Source organism: Lynx rufus, unplaced genomic scaffold (genome assembly GCF_022079265.1).
Source record: "Lynx rufus isolate CCGP_SWC_20201006 ecotype Redwood Valley unplaced genomic scaffold, mLynRuf1.p SCAF_8, whole genome shotgun sequence".
Lineage (NCBI taxonomy): Eukaryota > Metazoa > Chordata > Mammalia > Carnivora > Felidae > Lynx > Lynx rufus.
Window position 1 is genome coordinate 134,469,412 of NW_025814896.1, and position 27,983 is coordinate 134,497,394.

Below are 27,983 nucleotides of genomic sequence, written 5' to 3' on the forward strand. Positions count from 1 at the left end.
AAGAATCAGCATCATTGGAACTTATAATAAAATAATAAAATGGAGCAATGCCTTTGAAATTCTAAGTGCAAAAAGGTTTCAACCTAAAATTCCAGACCCAGCTTTGGCAGATGTTACAGACAGGTGCACTCAGCAGCCACCCGCCCTCTTTCCTCTTCCGAAGCACCTTCCTCTGCTTTAAATACTCCAAAGCTAAAGCCGTACTTCCCAGGTTCCCTTGCAGCAAAAGTGCTGTTTTTTACCAAGGTGCCATCAAGCACGCCCACCAATAGGGGCCTCGGAAGGTGGAGACAGCTGACATACTAGCCACGCTGGGTATCAGATATGCTGTGGCATCTGCGGCAAAGGCTGTGGTATCTTAGTGTTTCTCAACCTTTTTTCTTTTTTATGATTGCTCCCCTGAGGGGCCTTTTTAGACATTTCCCCCCTAATTACAACCACCTATGAAATTTTAATACTACAGATATACTGTATATCCATTTATGTGCTGTATATATGTGTATATGTATATTTTCTATTTTAAAAGAATGAGTGTTTTTGTCCCACCCATTCCCTCCCCAAACAATTTTTGCCCCTTTCGGGGCAATATTGTTCTTGCTGAGAAAGCATGTATTGCACGGTCCCTAGAACCCTAAGTATCAAACAGCATGTGGCAGTGACAGTTGGATTATTATTTGAACAGCCAACTGGTATGATCGCATGTCGTTCCTGGCTGTGTAACATCCAGGTGTTCTGATATGGGAGATCAATGAAAGAAATCCTTCCATGACACCAAAGGAAAATCCTAAGCTGAAGGCTTGCTTTGGAGCTCAGAAGGCAGCCAGTCCAAAATGGAGCAGGAGAAGGGAGGGTGCCAGGGCACCTGGGGAAGCACAGAACCGAAAGCTTACCCCATGCTTTCAACCATGCTGATGGGTGTTTTAGAGTTGTGTACTCAGATTTGGGGATGAATTAGTGACAGTTACACAGAAAACTGAATGAAGGAAAAGAAAGTGAATGTTAACTCCAGGATAAATACAAAGTAGTGACGAAATGGAAACATAATCATAGTACATATACTATGGGACTCATCTTTGAACAGTATTTATGAGGGAGGTTATAATATGGAAACTCTGAATATTTCTTTAACCCACAGTAGTGATATAATTATTTGGGGAGGATAGGGTTGAGGGAAGGGTGGGAAAAGAGCTGTATTCTCATCATCCAAAATAATGTGGTCAATGTATAATGTTTAAAATGAGAAAGTCTTGAAATAGCAGTATAAACTTTTTTTTTTTTAAGTAAATTCAGGGGCACCTGGGTGCCTCAATTGGTTAAGCATCCAAACCTTGATTTCTGCTCAGGTCATGATTTCATGGTTCATGAGATCGAGCCCTGCATCAAGCTCTGGCTTGGGATTCTCTCTCTACCTCTCTCTCTCTCTTTCTCAAAATAAATAAATAAACTTTAAAAAAAGTAAATTCAGAGGACAATAGAACAGTTTTTTAAACTTTTTTAAACATTTATTCATTGAAAAAAAATTTTTAACATTTATTTCCTTTTGAGACAGAGAGAGACAGAGCATGAACGGGGGAGGGTCAGAGAGAGAGAGGGAGACACAGAATCTGAAACAGGCTCCAGGCTCTGAGCTGTCAGCACAGAGCCCCACACGGGGCTCGAACTCACAAACCGTGAGATCGTGATCTGAGCCGATGTCAGACGCTTAACCGACTGAGCCATCCAGGCGCCCCAACATTTATTCATTTTTGAGAGACAAGAGACATGGCACGAGTGGGGAGGGGCAGAGAGAGAGAGGGAGACTCTGAACCTGAAACAGGCTCCAGGCTCTGAGCTATCAGCACAGAGCCCTATGCCGGGCTTGAACTCGTAAACCGCAAGGTCATGACCTGAGCCCAAGTCGGATGCTTAACTGACTGAGCCACCCAGGCACCCCAAGAACAGTTTTAAGAATTGCAAATGTTGACCATGGGAAGTAAAAATCAGGAGTGGGGAGAAGTAGGACAGGGAACCTTCCTTTCTTGTTAAAGTCTTAGATTGCTATTTGATTTTTAACTTGTACATGTAGTGCCATTTATGTACAGATAAATGAAGTGAAATTCAAAAAATAGAAACAAACAAAAAAAGCCTGCATTGTTCTAAGACCTCGTCACTGCTTCTTTTTTCATTTTCTCCCTGGATGATCTTGTGAATATTTTTCTATAATTGCTTTTTCTTCATAGAAGTCCTCAGATATAGCATTCCTTTGCAAAGACTTTAGATATGCATATTATTTATAGGTTTTGATCTAAATGAACCTCTTAACACTGAACACTGTGGTAAACGAGTTCCCTTTCCTCCCTACATTCTCTTCCTGGTCCCAATATTCTATCATTTGAATGGTATATTGGCCAATACTGGCTTTCAAATGCCGGATCTCAAAGTTGGCAGATTTCTGATATTTGTAGGAAACCACATTTATCAGAAGCATAGAAGAGTATAATATCTTTATATACATATATAATCAAGAATTTACTCAGAGCATTTCATTTTTTTATGTTTATTTATTTTGAGAGCCAGAGAAAGAGAGAGAGAGTGAGCTTGTGAGTGTGCAAGCAGGGGAGGGGCAGAGAGAGAGGGAGAGAGGGAATCCCAAGCAGGTCCCATGCTGTCAACACACAGCCTGTCGTGAGGCTTGAACTCTCAAACTGTGAGATCATGAGCTGAGCCAAAATCAGGAGTCTGTCACTTAACCAACTGAGCCACCCAGGTGTTCCAAGGCGCTTCATTTTGATTTCATTTAAATAACAATGAGTCTGATAATGTTAGTTTTCATAGTTATCATTACTAACTTAGCACTAGTGAATCCAGTCATTTTGACATAGAAAAAGGGTTATGGGTTGATTATTTGTAAATTTGAATGATGATAAGACCTAAACTACTTGTTCTGCTATAAGCGTCAGCATCTGTGACTTGTTTCTGTATTTGCTTAATTAAAATGAGGTTGTTAACAAAATGAGACCCTAGTGCAATGGTTCTTAAACTTCAGTGTGTGCTTGGGAATTACCCTTGGACACTGGTAAAATACAGATACAAGGGCCCTAACTTTTAAATTTTTTTTTTCAACGTTTTTTATTTATTTTTGGGACAGAGAGAGACAGAGCATGAACGGGGGAGGGGCAGAGAGAGAGGGAGACACAGAATCGGAAACAGGCTCCAGGCTCTGAGCCATCAGCCCAGAGCCTGACGCGGGGCTCGAACTCACAAACCGCGAGATCGTGACCTGGCTGAAGTCGGACGCTTAACCGACTGCGCCACCCAGGTGCCCCAAGGGCCCTAACTTTTAAATCCTTCCCTTATCCCCTCTCTCTTTCTCCTTCTGCTTTCTCTTCTTCAAATTCTGATTATTTATGTGTTTGGTATTGTCCAGAAATCTGGATTTTAAACAAGTGTCCTGGGTGATTCTGGTTAAGCCTCTGAGATGCACTGACTTGTTGGGTTGTGTCAGACATATTTGAGTTGGTTTTCCTTTTCTTTTAATTTATTTCTCAATGACACTCAAGCAACTCCATAGGGAACAGTTTTAAGTGCTCTCTCAGATAAGTATCTAGGGACCAGAAGCTGAATGTGTTTTACACGAAGAGGAATAGAGTAGCTTTTTGCAATAAGATCAAATTCCTGGCTCCTGTCCTAGAATAACATAAGATCATTTCATTGCTTATCAGTTGGATGCTGACCAAAAAAAAAAACAAAAACAAAAACAAAACGATAAGTATTTGTGGGTTCAGAGGGATGGTATTTAAAGAAATAGTATTATAGAGGATGAAATCTACCAGCACCTGGACTTTTCAAAATAATCACTCAGAGTAATAATTTTTAAATGTCTTGCAAAATAATACTCCAAATTATAAACTGTACATTCATCTGCTTAGTTCTCCATGAAATCCTTGTATTAATTGCTATTTGCCTTTGTCTTCATATTTTCTACTGTGTAGGTTGTAAAGGCTTGGAATAGACACTGATGGTCAAAAACCAAAATAGTCCAGTTTACAGCAGTATATTACAGCATTTATGAAGAAGATAAAGTTTAAAAATAGTCGTCCTCTTATCAATTTCTGTGAATATAAAGCTCTGTAAGTGCTTTCAGGTGAGGTAGGCCAGGACTGTGATTAGTCATTTAATGTTCTCAGCAATCCTAAAATTTGTATGGAACCATAAAAGACCCCCAATGGCTAAAGCAACCTTGAAAAAGAAAAAAAAAACAGGGGGCATCACAATTCAAGTTATATTACAAAGATGTAGTGATCAAAACAATATGGTACTGGCACAAAAATAGACACATAGATCAATGGAACAGAATAGAGACTCCAGAAATGAACCTATAATTATATGGTCAATTAATCTTCAACGAAGTGGGAAAGAATATCCAATGAAACAAAGACTATGTCTTCAACAAATGGTGTTGGGAAAACTGGACAGCAACATGCAAAAGAATGAAACTGGACAACTTTTCATACACCATACACAAAAATAAATTCAAAATGGATAAAAGACCCAAATGTGAGACCTGAAACCATAAAAATCCTAGAAGAGAACACAGGCGGTAACTTCTTTGACATCAGCCATAGTAACTTCTTTCTAGATATGTCTCCTGGGGCAAGGGAAACAAAAGCAAAAATAAACCATTGGGACCACATCAAAATAAAAACTTCTGCACAGCAAAAGAAATAATCAACAAAACTAAAAGGCAACCATGGAATAGAAGATATTTGCAAATTATATATTTGATAAAGGGGTATTATCCAAAATATATAAAGAACTTATAAAGGTCAACACCCACAAGATGAGTAATCTAATTAAAAATGGACAAAAGACATGAATAGACATCTTTCCAAAGAAGACTTCCAGATGGCCAACAGACACGTGAAAAGATGTTCAACATCACTGATGATCTGGGAAATGCATCAAAACTACAATGGAATATCACCTCACACCGGTCAGAATGGCTGAAATCAACAACACAAGAAACAATAGGTAAGGGTGTGGAGAAAGGGGAACTCTCTTGAACTATTAGTGGGAATGCAAACTAGTGCAGCCATTGTAGAAAACAGTATGGAATTTCCTCAAAAAGTTAAAACTAGACCTACCCTACGATGCAGTAATTGCACTACTGGGTATTTACCCAAAGAATATGAAAACATTAATTACAAGGGATACATGCACCCCACTATTCATAGCAGCATTATCTACAATAACCAAATTATGGAAACAGCCCAAGTGTCCCTCAGTTGATGAATGGATAAAGAAGAGGTATATATATATATATATATATATATATATATATATATATATATAATGGAATATTACTCAGCCATAAAAAAGAATGAAATCTTGCCATTTACAATGACATGGATGGAGCTAGGGAGTATTATGCTAAGCAAAATAAGTCAGTCAGAGAAAGACAAATACCGTATGATTTCACTCATATGTGGAATTTAAGAAACTAAACAAATGAGCAAAGGGGAAAAAGAGAGAGAGAAACAAGCCAAGAAAAACTCTTAAGTATAGACAACAAACTGATGATTGCCAGAGGGGAGGTGGGTAGGGGAATGGGTTAAACAAGTGATGGGGATTAAGGAGTGCACTTGTGATGAGCACCAGGTGATGTATGGAAGTGCTGAATCACTACATTGTACACCTGAAACTAATAAGACACTGTATGTTAACTATACTGGAATTTGTTTTAGAGCGAGAGGGAGAATGCATATGCATGCACATGAGCAGGGGAGGGGCAGAGGGAGAGAGAGAGAGAGAGAGAGAGAGAGAGAGAGAGAGAATCCCAGCCAGGCCCCATGCTCAGTGTGGAGCCCGATGTAGGGCCCAATCCCATGACCCTGGGATCTTGACCTGACGTTGAAATCAAGAGTCAGACACTCAACCAACCGAGCCACCCACGTACCCCTTAACTAACTGGAATTTAAATAAAAACTTAAAAAAAGGAGAGAAAAAAATTAATGTTCTCTTTATACTCCAAATTTTAGTCCTTGGCGGTTTTGTTTTCCCTCTCAATTTGGAGAGATATGCTGACTAAACTAACTTTTTGTTGTTAATCTACACTTCTACTTGGTCTATGGTTCTCATTGTAAATGTGACCATATACTTAGAGACCTGTGACTCCTGTAATAACAATGGCGATGATGATGATGATGATGATGATGGCTAATGTTCACTGGGAGCTTACAGTGTGACAAACATCAAGTGATTTGAACAGCACAAATCATTATTTTTCCCATTTTATAGATGGGAAGACTGAGGCCCCAGCAGATTAATTACCTGCCCAAATTAAACAAGTAACAAGTAGGCTTCAAACTCGGGAAATCTGGTTCTAGTGCCCAACTTCTTTCCCTAGAACTTTTGATAATTCTACCCTCCCAATGCCTTCCCAAAATTAGGGATAATATTTCAAATGAAGAATCTAAGAAAGGAGCTCCCACTGGTGGTATTTTCACCTGCTCTACATTCTCATTTTGGAAATGTCAACTCGTTATTTATAAATCTAATAGTACAATTGGTTTAAGCTACCTTGGGAACATTTGGTATCTCATTGTAGATTTCCACTTGATTTTTTTCAATAGCTTGTCAATTATAACTCAATTTCATTTTTTAAGTCAGCTCTATGCCCAATGTGGGTCTCAAACTCACAACCTTGAGATCAAGAGTCACATGTTCTACCAACTGAGCCAGCCAGGCGCCCCAGATTCCCAACTTAATTTTAATGTGTTGTGATTTTAATAGGAATTGTCTTGTGGCATACACTATTTAAAACCCAGATCAGAATTTACATATAAAAACACAAATAAGAGAGAATAACTATCAGCTTTCAAATGGAAAATAAATTAAAAGATAATTTTATGAAACTGAAACCAGACCATCATTTGCTTATAAGGCATTCCTTATCAAGTACTTCATGTTTAACCGGAAGAACCATCTGTACAGGAGAGCAAGTTCTTTGGCAAGGGAACTAGGTTAGATGTGGTAACAACCATAGACTGTATATGTAGAGATGATTCTCATTCCTAATTCTTTACTGCTTAGGGCTCTTGCATCAGTATTGTAATCTGGGAAGCAAAACCCAGCATCCGAAAAACGACAGTAATGGAGGAAGGGTTTGAGCAGAAAATACCTACAACACAATATGTTCTTTGACACATTTACCCACGAAGAGGGAAATTTGCTCAAAGTGTTAGGCCTCTGGGGGACTACACAGAACGTGGTGGGCTGGAGAATCACCAAAGGCTTTCTCTTTGTTGCCTAGCTGGCAACAGAAGAGGAGGGTATAACTCCTCTCCACTAGTCAGACCAGACTATTTAGAAGAGCAGTGAGATATCAACATTTCTAAGGAAGGGAACTCTTCTTATAATTGTAGGTAAACAGAAATAACCTGAAATATTAGGCAGAACTGAGAAAATGAAACCTTCCTATGCGGCGTAGTACCCCAAATAGATGTGGTAAATGTTACTAATGGTAATGGTAATTATGATGAAATCTGGGGTAGGTACTGTGACTTACATTTAACACGTTTCATCATTTGGACACAAATGCCATTACGCAAACATGGGGAAGCCTGAGAGTTTGTACATTGAGACCAAAGGGTTTCAGATGGCATACTTATGATAAATAAGCTGTAAGGGGGTATTCTTTTTATTGAGACTTGACTCATTCATCTAAACGTGAAAAAGCTGAACAAATCTGTGAGGAAAATGGATCGTTTCCCCAAGATGCAGAGATATAACACAGAAGTCATCACAGGTCACTGAAAATCATGGACATTTTGAAGAAGAAAGTTTGATTAGAGATAAAATAAATGAGACTTAGTTCTGAAACCAGCAAAGCAAATGCAATTCTCAAGCTGATGAGTAATAGTTTTGTTTATACCTCTAGTCAAATAAACCTAGACTGGATGTAGTCTCAGGGAGACAGAAAAAAATCTAGAAATTCTTGGGAATCATATAATTTTAGAGGAAGAAGTCACCCATGCAATTATTTAGTTTCTAAATCTCCTGATGTGTACACGGATGAAACTGAAGAGATCTGTTTGTTGTTACGGGCCTGGTTCAGGCAGAGCCAGAAGACTGCTGAGCCAAGGACTTCAGTGAAGGTCTCCTACCTTTACGGTTTCCTGTATTGGTTACGCCTTATTCAGTGTACGTTGCGAAGTCCTAATGGAAGCATGTTAGGTCTTAAAGGGTGACTTCCTGAATTTCATGTCTGGTCTGGTAGGGTTAGCTTGTAAGTGCTCGAAGATGCCAGTTAACTGGGGCTTTTATTGTGTGTATGGTCCAGGGCCTTTCATCAGCCAGGTTATTCTAAGATATAAGGACATAGAATAGACAGGATACTTGGCCTGAGAACGCTCATTTCACGACACATGCCATTTTTATGAAACAAAAGCAGCTTGGCAGATTATTCATTTCTTGTGAGTGGTTTATTCAAAGTTAAAAATAAGTTTCATTTTAGCAATCTTTAACTACCATAGCCATTTTACGGGGGGCAGGGGTGGAGGAGAGCAAGGCAGACAGTCATTTTATCATATGTGAACCCTGCTCAGTGCTCCTACAATTTGGTCTAAGTTACTCTTGTTAAAATGTGGTTGCTGTATCGAAACCTCTTTCCTACTAGTTGTTATTTCTAACACTAATATCTCTACTAATATCTCTAAAAATAATTTAGCCTATTATTAACTTCACGTTCAGAGTCACAATACTTCGGTGAGGTAGGACGAAGTTATATTACCCAGTTCGATAATGAGCAACATTTCCTGAGGCACAGAAAAGTTAAGCAGATTTCTCAAGTTCACAGCTATTTGGTGGAAAAGTCAGGACTAAAACTCAGGTCTTTTGACAACACATTCTCCTGGGTGTGTTCTTTTGATTTAGAAAAAGGACCTTACACTTTTCTTACAGCACTTCCCTCTCTATTTTGTATATGACTGTCTCTTCTTTTGATTATAGCCCCACAAAGTTCATGAACATAGCAAGTACTCAATAAACTTTTTTTATTATTTTTTTTAAGAATGAAGATAGTGAGACTCACTTTTATAAGATGGATGTTATCTGAGATAGGATAGTGAGGCATTATATATTATTAGTTCAATTCTCTCCCCTTTCATCACAGTTTAATAGCTTTCAGTCTAATTAGCAGATACTGGGCAGAAGGCTTGCATCAAATTTCTGCAATCATCACTGAAATATTAGCTCAAAATATGGGCCTCAGTTTCTTCACTAAAAACATGAAAATGTAGTATTTTTAATATGAGAAAAATAGTTTCCATTTTCAGAATTACATTTCTTGGATGGTAATATATTTTTTTAAGTTTTACCATGTACCCAGCACAGCTCTGAGCTCTTCATTTAGGTGAGCTTTCTAACGTTATAACTCATGGCTTGGGTGCTATTATTATGCTCATTTTTATACACGAGGAAACTGAGGCTTAGAAAGTTTGAGTAGCCCAAGATTTTGCAGTGAATCAAAAATCTAGACAGCCAACAATCTAGATCTGACTTCAAAATCTGAGTATTAATATTACACTATATTTTACCTATAGCTTTACAACTCTGACGCAAATTTCCGGATGGCTAAAACCCTCCCTATTTCAGATATTTGCACCCCAAGTAGAGGTGTTTCATGTTCTACTAAGATAAAAATTCAATCTAAGGAAACTCTTTTTTTGTAGACATTATTTGTTCTAGACCTGAGACTGTATCTTTACGCTACTTTATTTAGCTTGCAATATGTTCCCAACACCCCCACCTTTTAAGTTTTTTAAATGGTATTTCAATTCCTCCTTCAGTTTTATGCTCAGACACCTGTATGCTTTCTCTACGATTCCCCCAAGTGGAGAAAAGGAAAAGAATAACATTTTTTAACATTATATTAATAGAGAGTTCCAGATTATTGGTATGTTTTAATGAGCAGCCCATTGAACAGGTTTCCTCTCTAATTGATTACAACTCCCACCGGAACACCACTACCCCAAGGCAGAACGAAGGCCTTGGCATTTCCTTCTGTCCTTTAATCAGTTTGGTTGTTAGGATTAAGTTAACCCAACAACCAAAGAACGTTATGCAGCAGGAGATTGAACCTAGTAATTCGGCTGCCTCCTTTGCAGAGAGACAACTGAGGTCCAGGGAATTTACAGTGGTCCGTGTATTTGTATCTGCGCTGTCTCAGCATCCAAGACTCTCCAGCAGGAATGTAATAAAGGGAACACCTGCTGGCTGATGAGAACTTCTGGACTGGGTTTCAGTGCGAGGAAGAAGAGGGCCTAGCGTTCAAGAGATAAACTCTAAAGGTATAATACTTGGCTCTCAATCCTTTCTCTGCTCCCTATTAGCTGTGCTCTTTTGGCAATTTACCAAACTGCTCTGTGCCTCCATTTCTTTGAGGGTGGGAATTGTACTTATGTCACGTGGTTGGCCGATCGATACCTTTAAAGCATTCAAATTAGCATTTAACCCGTGGTTGAAGGCTCATGAACCATTAGCTGTTTCTACCAAAAATTTCAGACCGTTGAATTTTGAGCTTTCCTGATATTCACCTCCAGGAGTCCTTTTGAAAAAGTCTTCTAAACAGATACTTGCATTTCCAAGGAACTCAAATGGTTCCCTTTTTTACTAAGTCTGGGCAAATAGATTCGATATACGCATCACACACGAACCACCACACACATCGTGCGGCAAAAGCAACAGCAGTGGGGACTGGGGGGAGGTGACCGAGGGGTGCAGAGATGCCCAGGGAGCAGCTGCTGGCCACCAAGAGCAAGCAGTTCAGGTGAGAACGGCCTCCAGCCCGGGGTCGCGCGTCCAGCTGCACCGGGGTCTCTTGCCCCTCGAGGGCCCCGGGCTGGGGGTGGGGGGGGGAGGTCACTGAGGGGCACACACAACTGAAACTGGCTTCAAGTTTGGGCTTGTCCACCGCACTCCTGAAGACAAAGGGACATCTTATCCAGGTCACTTTTTTGGTTTGTCGCCCTCCTCTTCCCAGCCTCCTGGTTTTGTCCCCAACTTCCCCCAGTCCTGGCTCAACGACGACCCTCACGTCGTTCCCTTTGTCTGGCGGCCACCCCGTTCCCCTTTGTTGTCCACGGTTCCTCCTAGCGAAGGGTGGCTGTCCGCCGACTGTCGGGAAGGACGACGAAAAGGGTCACCGGGCAAAACCCCGCCACGTCCGCACCTCGCAAGGCCGCCTGCGATCGGCCCTCGGCCGCGACCGCCCCTCGGCCCCTCACCGAGGCCTGAGATGGGGGCGGGGCGCGGCGCGGCCAGCGCCCTCTGATTGGCTAAGGGCGTCGAGGCGCCGCGCCGCGATTGGGCGGCGGGGCTGTCTGGCGCGAGGGCGCGCAAGGTGGGGAGGGGGCGCTGGAAGCTGCTGGAAGTCAGGGGGCGGGGCGGGCGCGGGAGCGGGCGCGGACGCGGGCGGGAGGCCGGGGGCGCGGGCGCGGGCGCGAGCGGGAACGCGGGCGCGCGGGCGCGGGCGGGGGCACCGGGGGAGGGCCGAGCCGGTCACCGCCCCCGGCCCCTCCCTGGCCCCGCCCCGCGCCGCTCACACCGCGGGCGGCCAGGGGGCAGGCGCGCCGGCTGCATCCCCATCCTCGGCGTCGCCCGGCACGGCGCGCGGGCGAGCGGCGCGGGCGGCCGGAGCGCGGCAGGCGGAGCGCCAGGCCGGCCATGGCCACCACCAGCACCACGGGCTCCACCCTGCTGCAGCCCCTCAGCAACGCCGTGCAGCTGCCCATCGACCAGGTACTCGAGGAGGCCCTGCTGGCGTCGCGCCCTCGCCGCCCCCTCCCCGGCGGTGTGCCATCCGCGCGGGAGCCGGGACCCCGGGCACGGGCTGCGGCGGGGGCCGCCCCTTGAGGGGAGGGGGCGACCCGCCTGTTATTGTCCGCACGCCATCTCGCGCCAGCCGCCCCTCCCCGGCGTGCCCACCCAGCCCCCATCCCGGCCGTGCCCGTGCAGCCCGGGGGGGCTCCGGGCACCGACGTGCGCGCGTGCATGCTTGGCCCTGCTGCCCGCCACAGCAGCGCCCCGAGCCGGGTCGTGTGTGCGCCGGGCACTGGGCGATCCGGAGTCCCGAAGCCACTTGCAGTGTGTGTGGGCACGGGTGTAGACGGTGTAGAAAGGCTGTGCTTTGGTGTCTGTGCCCTGCGCGCGTGGCAGCGAATGCCCCACGGGGAAGCAGGATGGATGGACCTCAGCGGAGAGTGCACTAGACCCGCGAGCGTGGCGTGGGGGTGGCCAGTTTAGGGCTCCGCGACCTGCACCTTGGGACAGTTTGCATTGAAGTGTGGCTTATTGAACAGAGAGGCAACAGTTTGCGGGGAAGGCAGAGGTTATGAAGAAAAGTCAAAGTCAGATAATAATCCCAGGATTTCTAGCTGAGAAAGTTGCAACCTTGTGGTTGGAAGAAGCCACCCTACCCCTCTCTCCCACAGCCCTCCAAAACAAAAAACAAAACAAACAAAAAAAATCCCCATATGACACTGTTTGGGGAAGGGAGGTATTTAAAGGAGGCCAGTTGAGCTTGTGTGAAAGGCCTAAGGGTTTTTGAGAAATCAACAGTAGTGTGATGGGAAAAGCAGCGCCATTTTTATTCCGAAAAAGTTTGGAAGTATTTTCTCAGAGTGACATTTAGGATAGTGACATTTAGGGTCATTGTTGGGGAAGTGGGGCGGAGGGGGGGAGGGCAGAGATAGATAATTGCTGTAGCCCCAGGCTAGATCAACTGAAAATTTTGCTTACAATTATTTCAGGTGTACTGTGATCTAGAAGTGTTTGGGCTTTGCAAGGATCCTGGTTCACTGCCGTTTTCTTGAGAGTGCTGCTGTCCTTTGATGTCATCAGGGATTTCGTTTATAAGACAGGATTCCTCTGTATCCAGACTGGGTTTCATAGCAGCCAGATGGGAAACCACTCCTGTGCCTGATACTAGGACATTAACTTACTTTGTGCTTTACTGTTTTTTCTTTTTTTTTTTTTAATTTAAAGACTGGTGTGTGCGCGACTATATAAAAAATTCTACCTCTGTTCACATCTGAATCCCTTACTTCTATTTCAGTCATAATTTTTGGTTCCTGGTAAAATGCCTATCCCCCACAAATCTTGAGCAACAGTTGTAGGTCATGCTAATAAAGTGCCAGCGGACTTTAATAGAAATTAATTTAATAGAAATTAATTTAATAGAAATTAATCATGTACTATAAGAAAGTAGTTTCCTCTGTTTATTAATAAACTTATCAGAACTTAGGGTTTTGGGGTTTTTTTTTAATCTTCTCAGCCCTGTGGAGGATTCTCACTTTTCCAAACTGAACTACACTGTGTGACCTTTTAGTGTTTTTACACCCGTGACTTAAGTAGGTTGCTGCCAGGGTATCGGCAAATGCAGGGTGGGTATCTGCTTAAGATTTTTCTTGAGGATGAGGAGCAAGGGAGATAGGCCTCGAACTTTTTTTTTTTTAATTGTAGTCGATTTATAGTATTATATTAGTTTCAGGTATACAGCACAGTAATCGGACAATTCTGTACATTACACAGTGCTCACCAGATAAGTGTAGTTACCATCTGTCACCATGTAACCTTTCGTTAATTTTAGGGAACAGGTGTATTCTTTCTTTCTCTGCTTACCATGATGAAATATATTTTTTTCCTGTGCTAATACCTTTTATTTTTAAAAAATGTTTATTTATTTATTTATTAGAGAGCCTTTGTGCACTCATGCGAGTGGGGGAGGGGCAGAGAGAGAGGGAGAGAGAATTTCAAGCAGCCTCAAGCAGCTGTCAGCACGGAGCCTGCGGGGCTTGATCCCACTAACTGTGAGATCATGACCTGAGCTAAAATCCATAGTTGGAAGCTTAACCAGCTGAGCCAGTCAGGCACCCCTATGCTAGTATCTTTTTTTTTTTTAAGTTTGTTTATTTTTGAGAGAGAGGGAGTCAGAGCACACGAGCAGGGGAGGGGCGGAGAGAGAGGGAGAGAGAATCCCAAGCAGGCTACACACTGCCAGCATGGACCCCGATGTGGGGCTCCAACCCACGAAGTGTGAGATCGTGACCTCAGTTGAAGTCAAGAGCCGGACGCTCAACCAACTGAGCCACCCAGGCACCCCTCTTTTAGTTTATGTAATGCTTAACAACTTTTTAAAGTGATTTGATATTAATGAAATCATTTAAACATCTCAGCAATCCAGAGCAAGTTCTTTTGGGTACTGAAATAAGCAGGAAACTCAAGGGAAGGTGACAGTACTTGAGATTTTGGCTTTCCTTCTTTATTATCTGTAGGTCTTGATTTGTTATCTTGGACAACCTTCCTTCTCTTGGGACTGCTCTGAATTTTTGCAGCCATTTGTATTTTGAATTGTTTCCTCTTTTCTAAGCACATCTTAAGATTGGATTACTAACCATACATGTCTTAACTTTTTATGGTGATGATTGAACTATTTCTTTGAAGCAGTGAAGAATTAACTTTTTTGCTGATAAAACTCTTGGAATAACTACAAACTCTTACTGTAAATTGGATGAATAAAGAGTCATTTAATCATTATTTTGAAATAGAAATTAATTTTTGTAACATGTAAATAATTGAGTTCAAGTTGAGAGGAAGCCTAAGAATTACTTGTAATCAAATAGTGTGATTCAACAGGAAAAAGACAAATCAGGAAATGAAAAGTGTAAAAATATAACTTGTTAGTTTGTTAATTTGGTATGTGCTAATTAAAAATGTTTTGAAAATTTAGGAAATTATAAAAGCAGTTTTTTTTTTAAATGTTTATTTATTTTTGAAAGAGAGAGAGAGACAGGGAGAGACAGAGTGCGAGCAGGGGAGGGGCAGAGAGCAAGAGGGAGACACAGAATCCAAAGCAGGCTCCAGGTTCTGAGCTGTCAGCACAGAGCCGGACATGGGGCTTGAACCCACGAACTGTGAGATCATGACCTGAGCTGAAGTCAGGCGCTTAACTGACTGAGCCACTCAGGCGCCCCTAAAAGCAGTTGTTTAATGTCAGAGGAAAAACAGAACCGTAGGGCCAGAGAACTAGTTCATCTCTTGTACTAGAGTGAGTGTAGAATTTTTGAAACAATAGAAAATACTGGCCTGTATGGAATATACAAATGTGCATTGCAGGGTAAGTTAAGAGAGAAAAGAGAAATATTTTGTAGTAAGACCAGGCAAGGAAAAGGAACAGATCTTGTCTTAGACTCCTGGGCTGTTTAATATTTCCTGAGAATTGCAGAGTGACCTTGAGGTAACCATAGTATTTGTTTAGTGTGCCTAAATTAAAAAAAAAAAAAAATTTAATGCTTGTTTATTTTCGAGAGAGAGAGAGAGTGCAAGTAGGGGAGGGGCAGAGAGGGAGACACAGACTCTGAAGCAGGCTCCAGGCTCTGAGGTGTCAGCACAGAGCCCGACTTGGGGCTCGAACTCACGAACTCTGAGATCATGACCCAAGCTGAAGCCAGATGCTCAACCGCCTGAACCACCCAGGCACCCCAAGTGTGCCTTAAATTTAAATGAAAATACTAACTCCGCTATGAACTGAGGGTAAATGATGCTGTAAGCCTGTGGGGTTTCACCTTTCTAGGCCTTGCATTCCAGGCGACTTTATTGGGTGGTTATCATGAAGGGGATAGACGGAGGGCGGGTTTTGAGGAGGATTTGGACGCAGGGAGAGCTGTACCGAGACAAGGGCCAAAAGTGCTGTGGAGAAGGCACCAGATGTCGTTGAATATAATTATGTTCTGGATTAGTTGCTGGTGCGGTGAATTTTTAAAAGACCCTGAAGTGAGGAGTAACAAGCAAGAGAGAATAATTACATGTCCCAAATCAACCTTTTAGAGAGAGAGAGAGAGAGAGAGAGTGTGTGTGTGTGTGTGTGTGTGTGTGTAAATCTCATCGTATGTATGTTCTATTCCATTTGATTTACCTCTCTGAGTTACTAGACTGAGGCTGCTCTCTTGCCCTCTCTCTCCTCCCTCCCTTTACTCTCTTTTCTTTCCCTTTTACCATTTTCTGTCCTTATTTCCCATGATGCTGTAATACCGTGAAACTTGAGTAAATTTCCCTAGCGACGTGGTATCCAGGTTGGCCTTCCTGGCAGCCAGTTGGCCTCATCAAGACAGTCCTGTTTGGGGACAGGATTAGTGTTTCAGAGATGATGGACTAAACTGTTTTGGGGGGGGAGAGGGCAAGAAGGAGGCTCAAGATATTTTGAAAGGTTTGGAAGGAGGGAGAAAAGGATGGGTGGGGAATGGCATATGACCTGTCTGTAGCTAATCCTGCGAAGTTAGGCAATAATTACAGTGGATAACACGTTACAGTTTACAGACCTCTTTTCACAGCGTTGTATTATTTAATTGTCCTCTCAGTACCCTGTGAAGTCAGGTGAGATTCAAGGTCTGATGTATTTTAGGTATATGTATACATACAATATATGTGATATGTGTATATATTTTATATATGTGTTATGTATATATAGATATGGTATTAAGCATTTGAGTAAAAGGTCAATTTTATTTTTTTTTATTTTATTTTTTTTAATTTTTTTTTCAACGTTTTTTATTTTTATTTTTGGGACAGAGAGAGACAGAGCATGAACAGGGGAGGGGCAGAGAGAGAGGGAGACACAGAATCGGAAACAGGCTCCAGGCTCCGAGCCATCAGCCCAGAGCCTGACGCGGGGCTCGAACTCCCGGACCGCGAGATCGTGACCTGGCTGAAGTCGGACGCTTAACCGACTGCGCCACCCAGGCGTTCCAAAGGTCAATTTTAATTTAAAGTCTTAACATCACTGTTGTAGATACGGATTGCCAGTAGATTTTTGGAGGAGAGAATGGAGATAAAGAACTTCCCAAACACTGGAGGCTAGTGGTAGTGGTTGGAATAGGGGAAAACCGTGTGTGTGTGTGTGTGTGTGTGTGTGTGTGTGTGTGTGAGAGAGAGAGAGAGAGAGAGAGAGAGAGAGAGAGAGAGAGAGAGAGAAAGAAGTGTGGAGGCTTATAAAATCCTGTTTACTTTGGGGTCGGTTGGTTTGTTGATTGACCTTTTCTGTGTATTCTCGCCCTGTACGATGTAGGCAACCAATGAAATGAAGGAATGTGTTCAGGGAAAGAGTAGTTTAAAACATTGACTTACTTAATCCTCCTAGGGTTCTGTGCTATGGTGAACCCCATTTTATAGATGAAGAAATCAGCAGAGTTTTCAGTACTGAGCCTTTTTAAGAACATGATTTTTAAGGGGGAGAAGGTGAGTGGCAGTGAAACAAGCAAAGCAAGGATTAATTTTATTTTAAAGCCGCCATTTGAATGCTTTCGGTTTAGGACATAAATATTTAACTCATTTGTCTGTCCTGTCTACTTTTACACCCGTAATGAGCACCAGTCTTCATCACGAGAACCCAGAAAATCCTGAGACAATCTGCCGTGGAAGATTCCTTTTAATAAGGAAGGCATATGGGACTAGGAATCTTGAATCTGTATTTTAGGCCCTGTCAGTTAACTAATTTTAGATATGTCACTTTACATAAATGAGTTTCCTTCTGTGTAAAATGTGTGTTGTGCTTAGTTTTAAAATTCCATGATCCTGTGTTTGTTTCATTAACTGAGGAAGCTGCCCCAAATTCTTTTTGGCCAGAGTTGGAGGGAATATAAATAAAAACTCAAGGGAGGAGAAGGGACTAATACATTTTGAAGAAGTTTTTAACAGTAAGACTCGAAGTTGCCTTTCTGTTTAATCTGAGGCAGCTAAGCAAAATGCCACACGCCCTGACAATTGCAGTTCACACTGGTTTCCCCGTTTTCTGTCCCTTGGTCTGTAGGAAGTCATAGTGTGGTGGAGAGCGGAACAGGCACGACTGGGTCTGCAGCCAGACTCTGCCAGCCCTGTGCTGCTTGGCAAATTACCGTCTTTTTCTTTAAGCCCCAGTCTCTTCAGCTGTAAAATGTAAAATAAATAATAACCTATTTGTAGATGTTGGTGAAGATGAAAACACGTAGTCTGGGTGAAGTGCCTGGCTCCCAGCACATGTTTGATACGCTTTTCCTCCACAAACTATGGAGTGCATGTAAGTTAACATCTGTTCACATGTATTCCATTTTTAATCTTTAGGACTTCTTTTTCAGGAAGGGAAATAGGAGGTTCAGGTTCAGTCATATGCCCACACAGTGATTAAATTAGGATTAAAATCCAGTTTGGAGTTTGGAATCAGAAGTGGTTTTTCTGCTTCTTAATGCTTCAAGAGTTCTTTGTCCCCCTGCTTTAAAACTTCGTGTGTTCGGTACTACCTCGACAGGTACACATAACCCTAGTCTCTGTTTATTGTGGTCCGTCGGGGCTGACTTTCCAGGGAAATAATCAAAACAACTCACACACAGCCTTTGCCTGCACTCAGTTAACAGGCGGGATTCCCCAGCGCTAGAACTTGACAAGATTTCTTCAAAAGAAAACACACACAATTTTATTTCATTTTAAAATAAAATAAACACATTCCTCAGAAGAGATCACTTAAAGATTTTATGAATGACACGGGCGAAGCCTGAAGTCATGCTTTGGTCAATGCGTAGAGCGCGGAAAAGAGGGAGGGGTAGCTAATGTGTGAAAAGGTAGAACCGGGATTCAGGAGGGATGAACCGGTGCTAATGACGTGCCCCTTCTGCTTCCTCTGCTGCCAGCGTCCTGACCGTTCTTCCAATTCTGCGTCCAGTACACCGTGCGTGTCAGTGTGTTTCTGAATCCCATCTCACTGTGACTGATTCCTTACTCGAACCATGAAAGCGTTTTGGGTTCGGTGCTGTTCTGGCACTTACTCTGCTTAGTGATCTGCGCATCAGTCAGGGTCTGCTGGGAGCCAGATTGAACTAGGTAACCGGGGAGACCTTTAAGAACTATTTACTAAGATCAGTGCAGGGTTAGGGAGATCAGCAAGGAATGGGACAGTCCCCCAGTACCAGCTCCGCTAGGGCTAGAGAGGCCAGGGGGAGGAAGGAGAAAACCCCAAGGGGGGGAGCCCTAGGGGCTGCTCCCTGCGGCGGCGGTGAGCTTGAGGGAGGGCGTTGGGAGGGACGAATACCCCTACGTCCTTCTCATCCTCCCATCCCCTGCCGCTGTCCCCTCCACAGGGCAAGTTGATGCTTCGGGGGCACAGGTGGACCTGGACGGCATTTAAATATCCAGAACAATATGGTTACTAATAAGCCCTGTGCGGTATTACTCGTTTCTCTACAAGTAAAAACCTTTGGGCACACCCCATACTGCACATTGTCATTCTGTCTCTTCTCAGTCGCACGTTTTGAAAGAGGAGTTGATGCTTGGTGCTTCCATTTTCCCAATTCCTATTCGCTCTTACAACTATTGCCATCAGGCTTCTGCCTCCAACACTAACAGCCACATCCAGCGGCAGACTTCGAGAAATGCCCGGTTGTTTCCCTGCCTAACTTTTCACAGCGTCCACGCTTGCCTGTGCAGTGCTTTTGAAAGTGTGCCTCTGAGGCCACTTGTATCAAAAGTCACTTGGGTTTGTTGTTAAAAATAGATATTTTCGGGGCGCCTGGGTGGCGCAGTCGGTTAAGCGTCCGACTTCAGCCAGGTCACGATCTCACGGTCCGTGAGTTCGAGCCCCGCGTCAGGCTCTGGGCTGACGGCTCAGAGCCTGGAGCCTGTTTCCGATTCTGTGTCTCCCTCTCTCTCTGCCCCTCCCCCGTTCATGCTCTGTCTCTCTCTGTCCCAAAAATAAATAAACGTTGAAAAAAAAAATTTAAAAAATAGATATTTTCAGGGTCTCCCCAGACCTCCTGAATGAGGGCCAGGGAACCTGTGTTTGTGACCAGTCTCCTACCCTAACCACCATCAGAGTTAAAGAGCTTTTTAAGGCTCTCCATATTACTAAAGGGCTATAAAAACGTGATGTATTTTTTTACTTTTTAAAGTTTATTTATTTATTTTGAAAGAGACAGCACGAGTTGGGCAAGGGCTGAGAGAGAGGCAGAGAGATAATCCCAAGCAGGCTCTGTGCTGCCCGTGCAGAGTCTGATGTGGGCCTCGATCCCACGAAACTGTGAGCTCATGACCTGAGCCGAAACCAAGAGTCGGACGCTTAACCAACTGAGCCACCCAGGCACCCTATGATGTACTTTTTACATGTTTGTGTTTAATCCTTTAACATGTAAGCTCGAAATAGAATGCAGTGTAATGGTGCTGTTGGCAATATGATCACAAGATTTGGAGAAATAAAATTCGTAATGTACTCTACAAGGTATGGCCCTGAAATGGAACAAGTGTTTTGTTGACTGATGTAACGTGTCCTTTCAGTCCTGTCATTTATGCCCAGTGACTGTGTGTGTAACTTCTGGTGTAGACGGTGTGAGGAGTCTGAACGCGGGGCGGGGTCTTCCCTGAATGGGAGGCCTTCCTGTGAGAGGCGTTGCTCGCCCTGGTTCCTACCATCTGCTTACCTTTGCGAACCATTGGCCCCTGAAGGGTAGGCTTAGAATCTCTGTGTTGTGATGCCAGCTCCTTTTTTATTATTCAGAGCCCCCCACCCCCACCCCCAGACCGGAGCAGTATATTGCCAAAGGCCATGCATTTAGATTTGGAATTTAAACCCTTGTCTGCTGCTGCTACAAGTACTTTTTACTCAGTTACTAAGACTGCCCCGCTCCCTGCCTCCGTGCTTTCTCCTGTCTTCTAACTCCCTGCCTTTGATTAAGCTGTTTCCTCTGCCTGAAGTGGGCCCGCTCAACCTCTCTCCTAGGCTCTGGACTCCCACTGGCCCCTCCCTGTCTTCAGAGCAAAAGCCCATTCTTATCCAGATCTTTCTTTCTTAGGAAGGAGTTAATGGGTGCTTCGTGGGGTCTTTCCCCTTTCCACTGGCTGCTTCTCAAATGTGAGTATCCTTCCAACTCTAGAAAGCAGTGGTAGGAGAATCCACCTTTGGTTTCCGGGTGATCTGCCCCCCCCTTGTTGATGAGGGTGTCCCAAGCAACTGCCTCATGCCCCCTCCTGCTTTAACTCGCTCTGATAGCACCTGCAGCACTTTAAAACAAAATTATTTTATCTGCTGATTTTACAACTCTCCCTGCTGGGAGTTAGAATAGGGGCCTCGGGTGGCACAGTCGGTTAAGCATCCAACTTTGGCTTAGGTCATGATTTTGTGGTTTGTGGGTTCGAACCCCGCATTGGGCTCTGTGCTGACAGCTCCGAGCCTGGAGCCTGCTTCGGATTCTGTGTTTCCTTCCCTCTCTGCCCCTCCCCTGCTCACGCTCTTACTCTGTCTCAGAAATAAATAGACATTAAAAAAAATTAACAACAAAAAAGGAATAGTGGCCTCCTCTTACTCCTGCTCTTGTCCTTCATGCTGAGGACCCACATTGGCTTAGACACTGCTTGGAGGAAGCGGAACTGGTGTGGTGAAAAGCACAGATTGGCACCAACGATCGTCATTTATTAGCTGCTGTGGTTTTAGCATTCGCTGATCTTTTGTAAGCAGCAGTGTCCTGGTCTGTCAGATGGGGTGGGGTGGGGGGCCGCCCCAGGGGGTGTGGTTGGCCTTGAGAAAGGGCAGCTCAGGGCTGGGTGTGAATGACTACCGAGGTCCTTTCCCAGGGCTTGTGGAGGACGCGGTGTTGTGCGGGGGTTCAGCCCATCCCTGAGGCTGGTCCGTCTGTCCGTCAGTGCGTTTTCAGCCACGCTCTTTGGAAGTGTCTGAGTGCCCATCGTACACCTGACCGTGCGCTAGACGTGCGGGATACAACGCAGAAAGCGGCTGCAGGCTAATGCTGTGGTTTTAGGACTGTTTCAGAACAGCCACGAGTAGGAAGGAGCAGCTGACCAGGCGGGGGTGGAGGGTCCTGGCTGAGGGGGTCACACAGGCCCGATGCTGAGTGAGCGGGCAGAGGGCCTGTGCAGTTGTGCCCCGGTTCTCAGGGCTCTTTGTCCTGCGACCACTTCACTTTTTCACTCTGTCCTTGCCACTCACACCCTCCCCAGCTACAGGGCAGATCATGGGACCTGGAGATCAGTGGTGACCTCAGTGGATGAGGTGCTTTCTTGTGTTTGCAGCCCAGCTGGGTAAGCTCCCCAAATTGGGTTCAGGTCCCCCTGGGATTTGGTCTCCTGCCGGTCCGTGGTGCCTCTTAGCAGGTGCATAGCCTTGAGCGTCATGGGCCTGTGTTGTGAGGCTGACCAAAGACTGCACAGCATTTCAGAAGGAAGCTAGGAGGTCAGAAGGAAGCTACATCAACCCTTTGGGCCAACTTTTATTTTCTTCTAGATGGTGACTTAAACGGAGACTAGCAAAGCACCCAAGAATTTTGGAGGACTGTGATGATTATTCAAAGGGAAGTGAAGATAACCAGGAGAGGTCCCAGTATTCTCAGCTAAATGATTACGGTGTCTGGTGATGAGGGGTGATTAGGGGTGATTGAAAAGAGAAGCTTTATCAGCACTGTTATCAAGAGATTCAGAAAAAACGAATCCTTCCAAGTGCATAATTGTCTTTATTCACAAAGAACAAAGGGCCGCAGCTTGTGGTGCCACGCCCTCTCCCCTTTCATTTGGGCCCTCCAGAAGGCTCCTTTGGGATATTCCGCCACCTCCCCCAAGCCAATCCCAGGAAGCCTGGCTTTCTGCCAGCAGCAGGTGTCATCACTGGATCCTTTCCGGGCAGCCAGTGTCCTTGTGGAGAGAGGAGGCCAAGGGGACCCCCCCCCCCCAGCTGCCAACCAGGGGGACCTCACTCTTCTTTTTTTTTTTTTTTTTTTTTTAATTTTTTTTTTCAACGTTTTTTATTTATTTTTTGGGACAGAGCGAGACAGAGCATGAACGGGGGAGGGGCAGAGAGAGACTGAGACACAGAATCGGAAACAGGCTCCAGGCTCCGAGCCATCAGCCCAGAGCCTGACGCGGGGCTCGAACTCACGGACCACGAGATCGTGACCTGGCTGAAGTCGGACGCTTAACCGACTGCGCCACCCAGGCGCCCCAAGGGACCTCACTCTTCTATGAAGGCCCAGGCCTCTGACCAGCTTGCCTTGCTCCTGTCTAGGCAGTGGACAAAAATGTAACATACTTTCTGTGCTAATCCATAATCCCTTAGAAGCTTTCTTAGTTTTTAGAGGGTTTCTGTGCCAAACTAGGTGTTTATGGAAGGTCAGGCTTACAGATAATATCTAATTTTGGACATATTTAAGTTACTCAGCTACATGCATATTAAAATAAAATAAAGAGCTCCCTGCTTATACAAACAAAAACCTCTGAATCCTTCTCTTTTTTGACACTAAATTTTAGGTAGATCTGTGCACATGAAAGACATTTAGGTGATACTTGTTAAAACTGAATGGAAAGAGGCTTTGCCTTTTTGCAAAACCACTAGTTTCAAAACCACTCGTCTTGTGGGTGCTCAATAAATAGTGACTGAATTGAATGCATCTAATTTAACAGTATTAAACTTCAAAGATAAGTGTAAAGACCTTCAGTGAAGTTCTAGAAATTGATTGTATAAAAGGAGAATTGCCTGAGAGCAGCATTCAGGTTTATGAGTAAACCCCTGGGAGTTTTTGTTTATTGGAAGGTGCCGTTCAGCTGACCAGGTCATGGGTTAGGTGAAATAGCAATGCCAGCGTATTTCCAGATTCAGATGTCTAGAGTGCACGAGGCAAGGAAGGTAAATAAATGTAAATGTAGACTCAGCCATCTTCTGAGGCATGGACAGCCTGGCCATATGGAAAGCCTATGCCCAGTCTAAAAGGAAAGCCCTCACTCACTTTTGCTGATGGTTACCAAAGCTGATTTTTCTTTTTCTTTTAATTTTTAAAAAATGCTTATTTGTTTTTTGAGAGAGAGAGAGAGCTTGAGCAGGGGAGGGGCAGAGAGAGAGGGAGACACAGAATCCAAAGCAGGCTCCAGGCTCTGAGCTGTCAGCACAGAGCCCCATGTGGGGCTTGAATCCATGAACCGTGAGATCATGACCTGAGCCAAAGTTGGATGCTGAACCGACTGAGCCACCCAGGTGCCCTCCCAAAGCTGATTTTTCAAGGGCAGCTGGAATGCTGGATTGTTTGTGAAAATATGATTTTTTTTAATTTTGGCTAAAATTTTCTGAAGTTTTCTTTTTTTGAGCTCGAGCAACACATGTAGGACAGATTTAGCTTATTGGCCGTTAAGAAGTAGGTAGCAGTTTCTATTATAGTTGATGGTGGTCAGTCCACTCTGAAGTATATTGCCCTGGCATAGTGTAATAACTATACCAGACCAGATAATAACTGTAGCAGGCAGTCAGCGGTAGAGAAGGCTTGCAAAGCCTTGTTGGAGATGTAATTCTTATATTCATCGCTTGGTAACTTCATCCTTAAATTTGCCGACAGAATTTCAAATTAAATTTCACCTGACTAGTTCCTTTCCTTTGGAGTGGGTCACATCTTTGGAAATAATCTTGAAAGTTAATATCCCTTTTTGGTGGGAACGTTGGAATCTCACATTACTATCGTTTCATTCCTTTTTGCAGATCCAGCATTACAATTATTAGTTGATCTAAGTTGTCAAGGCTATTTTATGGGGTGTGACATTTTTAAAAAAAGATCTAGCTAGTAGAGAATAAAGTAATACTTGGAAAGGGCTTGATTGCTTTATAAGCCCCTATCAGGTTTTTAGTTTTTTTTTTAGAGTGTACATTGAATTTTGGCCAGAGTATTCTGTCTTGCGATAGCTGTTTAGGCTTTGGAGTTGAAGCTTACTCTACAGTATGCTTCACTGTGAGTGTTAGCGTGCCGTTTCTAATACCAGGACCAGCACAGCTGCTCATGTTAGCTACTTACCAAGAATAGAAATGACGAAGACTTTTGGTGTCTGAGTAGAGCCGAGCTGATGAAGGTGGAGGGCAGGGTGAAGCTACCCTTATTAGTGCTTTGTGTCTTCGGAGGTGGTTCAGGGGTTCTTAGTCCAAGATGATGCTCCCACCTGAGCTGTCTTCTGTACCTTCCTTGTAGTGTCAGCCTAGTGTGTCTTTTCCTTTTGCTCTTGTAGAGTATTTTTAAAGTCACATAGTAAAGTCTTAGTATGTTTGGCATCGTGACGGTGAGCCTCAGCCTTCTGCAAGATTTGAATGGAAATTCTAATAAACTGGTTAAAATTGAAGAGAATTGTGGATATCGTCAAGCTGCGTATTTGTTACAATTTCCGATATGGATTGGAAGGATTCCATTCTAAAGAGGTTTCTTTTGTAAGTATAGGAAATAGAAATTAATGGAGAAGTACGCTGCCCCAAGAAGGTGTTTGGCACAGACTCAGAGTTTACCACATAGGACTATAAAGTAATTTATCAAGTAACTTTGGTAGCCAACACTTGAGTCGATTTAAAAAAAAAAAAAGTCCTCAGAATATTAAAGACAAGAGGATGTTGGGACCGTTTCAGCAGACAAAATAAATTGGAATAGTGCCCAAGGCTGGTCTTGGATTATTTTCCTTTCTGTATTGATTTGATTGAAAGCAAGGACCTCTGGAAAATAATGAAACTATTAAACTTCATTTCCCTCTTTTTTCCCTAATTCTAGATTTGGTAAATGTATGATATTGAGGTTTTAGCTCTTGTAAATTGAAGAAAGGCCCTATAGGTCAGTGTGCCTTGGCCAGGTTGGTGACATGGGTTAGCAAGTGAATTAACCGTCCCTGTTGGACAGCAGAGTGCAGCAGGGTCAGGCGCAGCCAAGGAAAGTCACATGTGTTGCCTATTACTGTAAGTCCTATCCCGGGCAGGTGGACCGTGACCAAAATCCAGAGCTATCTCTGAAACTGGGAATGAAGTCAACTAAGTAGTCGGCTTGTAGAAGACAAACCTTTGACAAATTGGCATCGTTCTGAGAATGATTGTGGAAATTTGGAGATAGTTGCAGGGTTGTAGTCTGCAGTGAATGTTCGTACTTTCAGAACATTTTCTTTTTAATAAATCATTTTTTAAGTTTATTTTACTTTGAGGGGGAGAGAGGAGCGCAGGGGAGAGAGAGAGAGAATCCCAAGCGGGCTCCGCACTGTCTGTGAGTCTGACGCGGGGCTCAGGCTCCCAGATCGCGAGACCACGACCCGAGGTGAAATCAAGAGTTGGGTGCCCAACCGACTGAGCCACCCAGGAACCCCTAGAACATTTTTATAAAAGTTGGGTTTTATGAAAGCTGGGTTATGGTATCACTTCAGATGTTAGGAATCACCGCTTTGGTAGGACAGGTAGCACAGAGGTAGGTACACGGCACGGTGTCCTGAATAGGCGGTATGTATGGGCCGGGGGGTTATCGGGTCCTGGATGGGAAGATGGGACAGAAGGGTTCTGGCTCCTGAGCTTCTCGTGTAGCAGCGAGAGAAAGACGGACAGGTATTTACAGCACGCAAGTGAGTGTCGGAGGAGAGATGTTGGAATCAGCTCGGAAAAGGCTGCTCCAACAGAGAATCCCAACAATAAGTCAGTGACTTAAAGATAGTGGTTTGTTTTCCTCAGGAAGCAGTTTCGATGCAGCTGGTCCGGACTGGGGGAGACCTGTGCACCACCTGGTCGTACAAAGACCTGTGTTCCTTTCAACACATTGTTCTGCTCCTGGCGCCCCATCGTCAGCCGGGTTGAGGCTAGTTCGCCCGGGACAGCGGTCCATCAGCTTGAGGTCACCTGGGAATCCCCTGCTGTGCTTGTTGAAGAAAGGCCCAGACTGCTGGGCCCTGTGCGCAGGGTTTCTCCTCCAGGAGGTCTGGGTGGGGGCCTGATAGTTTGCACGTGTAGTGGGTTCACAGGTGATGTTCCTGCCGCGGCCCTGGCGACCGTACTTTGAGAACTTGGAAGGTTCCAGTCCTCCAGTCTTTCCAGCAGAAAAGGAGAAAGAACCCCTGCGGTGGCAGTTGTTGGCCCCGAGTGGCACATACATATCACTGTGACTCACATTCCTTCTGCTGGAGCTTCGTCACGTGGCCGCAGGTCACGGCAAGTTTCTGGTTGGGGGTGCGGATGGGGGCTGGTAAGTAGCGCCTCCGTGGGCAGCCCTGTCCGGCTACGGTTCTCTTACTGCGGGAGAACAGGACAGGCTCCGTCACAGTCTGGAATCATCCAGGGAAAAACAGCCGTAACTTGGGGTTGGATTGGTCATGCAAGGTAACGTTTGAGGCAGAATCTTGAAGGATGAATTTTCCTGGCATCCCAGGGAGGCTGTGCAGCCTGCGGTCGAGGAAACTTCGCAAAGGGAAGCAGGGCCGACCGAGTCCTTCAGTAAATGCTGGCCGGGCTTTGGTGCGAGGCCTCGGATGGCAGAGATTAGAGTAGACGGGCAGGGTCTGATGGCGTAGCTATTTAAAAAGCAAACATGCTTCGTGCATCAAGATTCCAGTGGTTAAGATCATAGGTGCAGCAGTCAGCCTGGAGTCAAGCTGCGGTTCTGCCATGAAGTGTCACAAGCCACGTGAGTCGCTTGAGCCTCGCTCCCCCTGTACCACAGAGCAGGCACCCCATGAACGGTCGCCTCTGTTGCGCCTTTGGTGGGCGCTGCTCGTGTGAAATCGGATCTTCGCTGGGAAGTCTCTGGTGAGCGGCCCTCTGGCTTCTACTCTTCGGTGCTTCTGCTGGCTTCTTCTGGCTTCTACTCTTCTAAAGTTTCTGGATGGAGAGTTTGCTCCCTTTATTTGGGCAGTGAGTTCCATTTCTGGATAAGTGTAGTTGTGAGAGAGTTTGTCATCCTGGGGCCCATCAACTTTCTGAAATAATCCAGAAATGCTCTGAAGAAGCCCGTTTCTTCGTGGTCACCTTTTAGGTCGTTGGGGACATTCCATTCATTCTTTACATGGTTGGCTTGTGAACAACTACGCTTCAGTAAGTTAGGTATCAGTACCCCTAAATCTTCTGCGGAATTCATGGGTTTATGTGTGAACACTTCTAGCTCTCCTGGGATGGATGCCACACATCTGGAAGTTCCACATTTTCCAGTGGTGCCCTTTTT

The 27,983-nt window shown here is 44.4% G+C and overlaps 1 protein-coding gene across 1 annotated transcript in view; it reads left to right on the top strand.

Annotated features, from left to right (window-relative positions):
- Positions 1 to 11,703: 11,703 nt before the first annotated feature.
- Positions 11,704 to 27,983, top strand: part of MBOAT2 (membrane bound O-acyltransferase domain containing 2) — a 126,481-nt gene continuing 110,201 nt past the window's right edge. The window contains exon 1 of the mRNA XM_047069236.1: positions 11,704 to 11,778. Coding sequence (XP_046925192.1) covers positions 11,704 to 11,778 — 75 coding nt within the window. The remainder of the gene's footprint in view (positions 11,779 to 27,983) is intronic.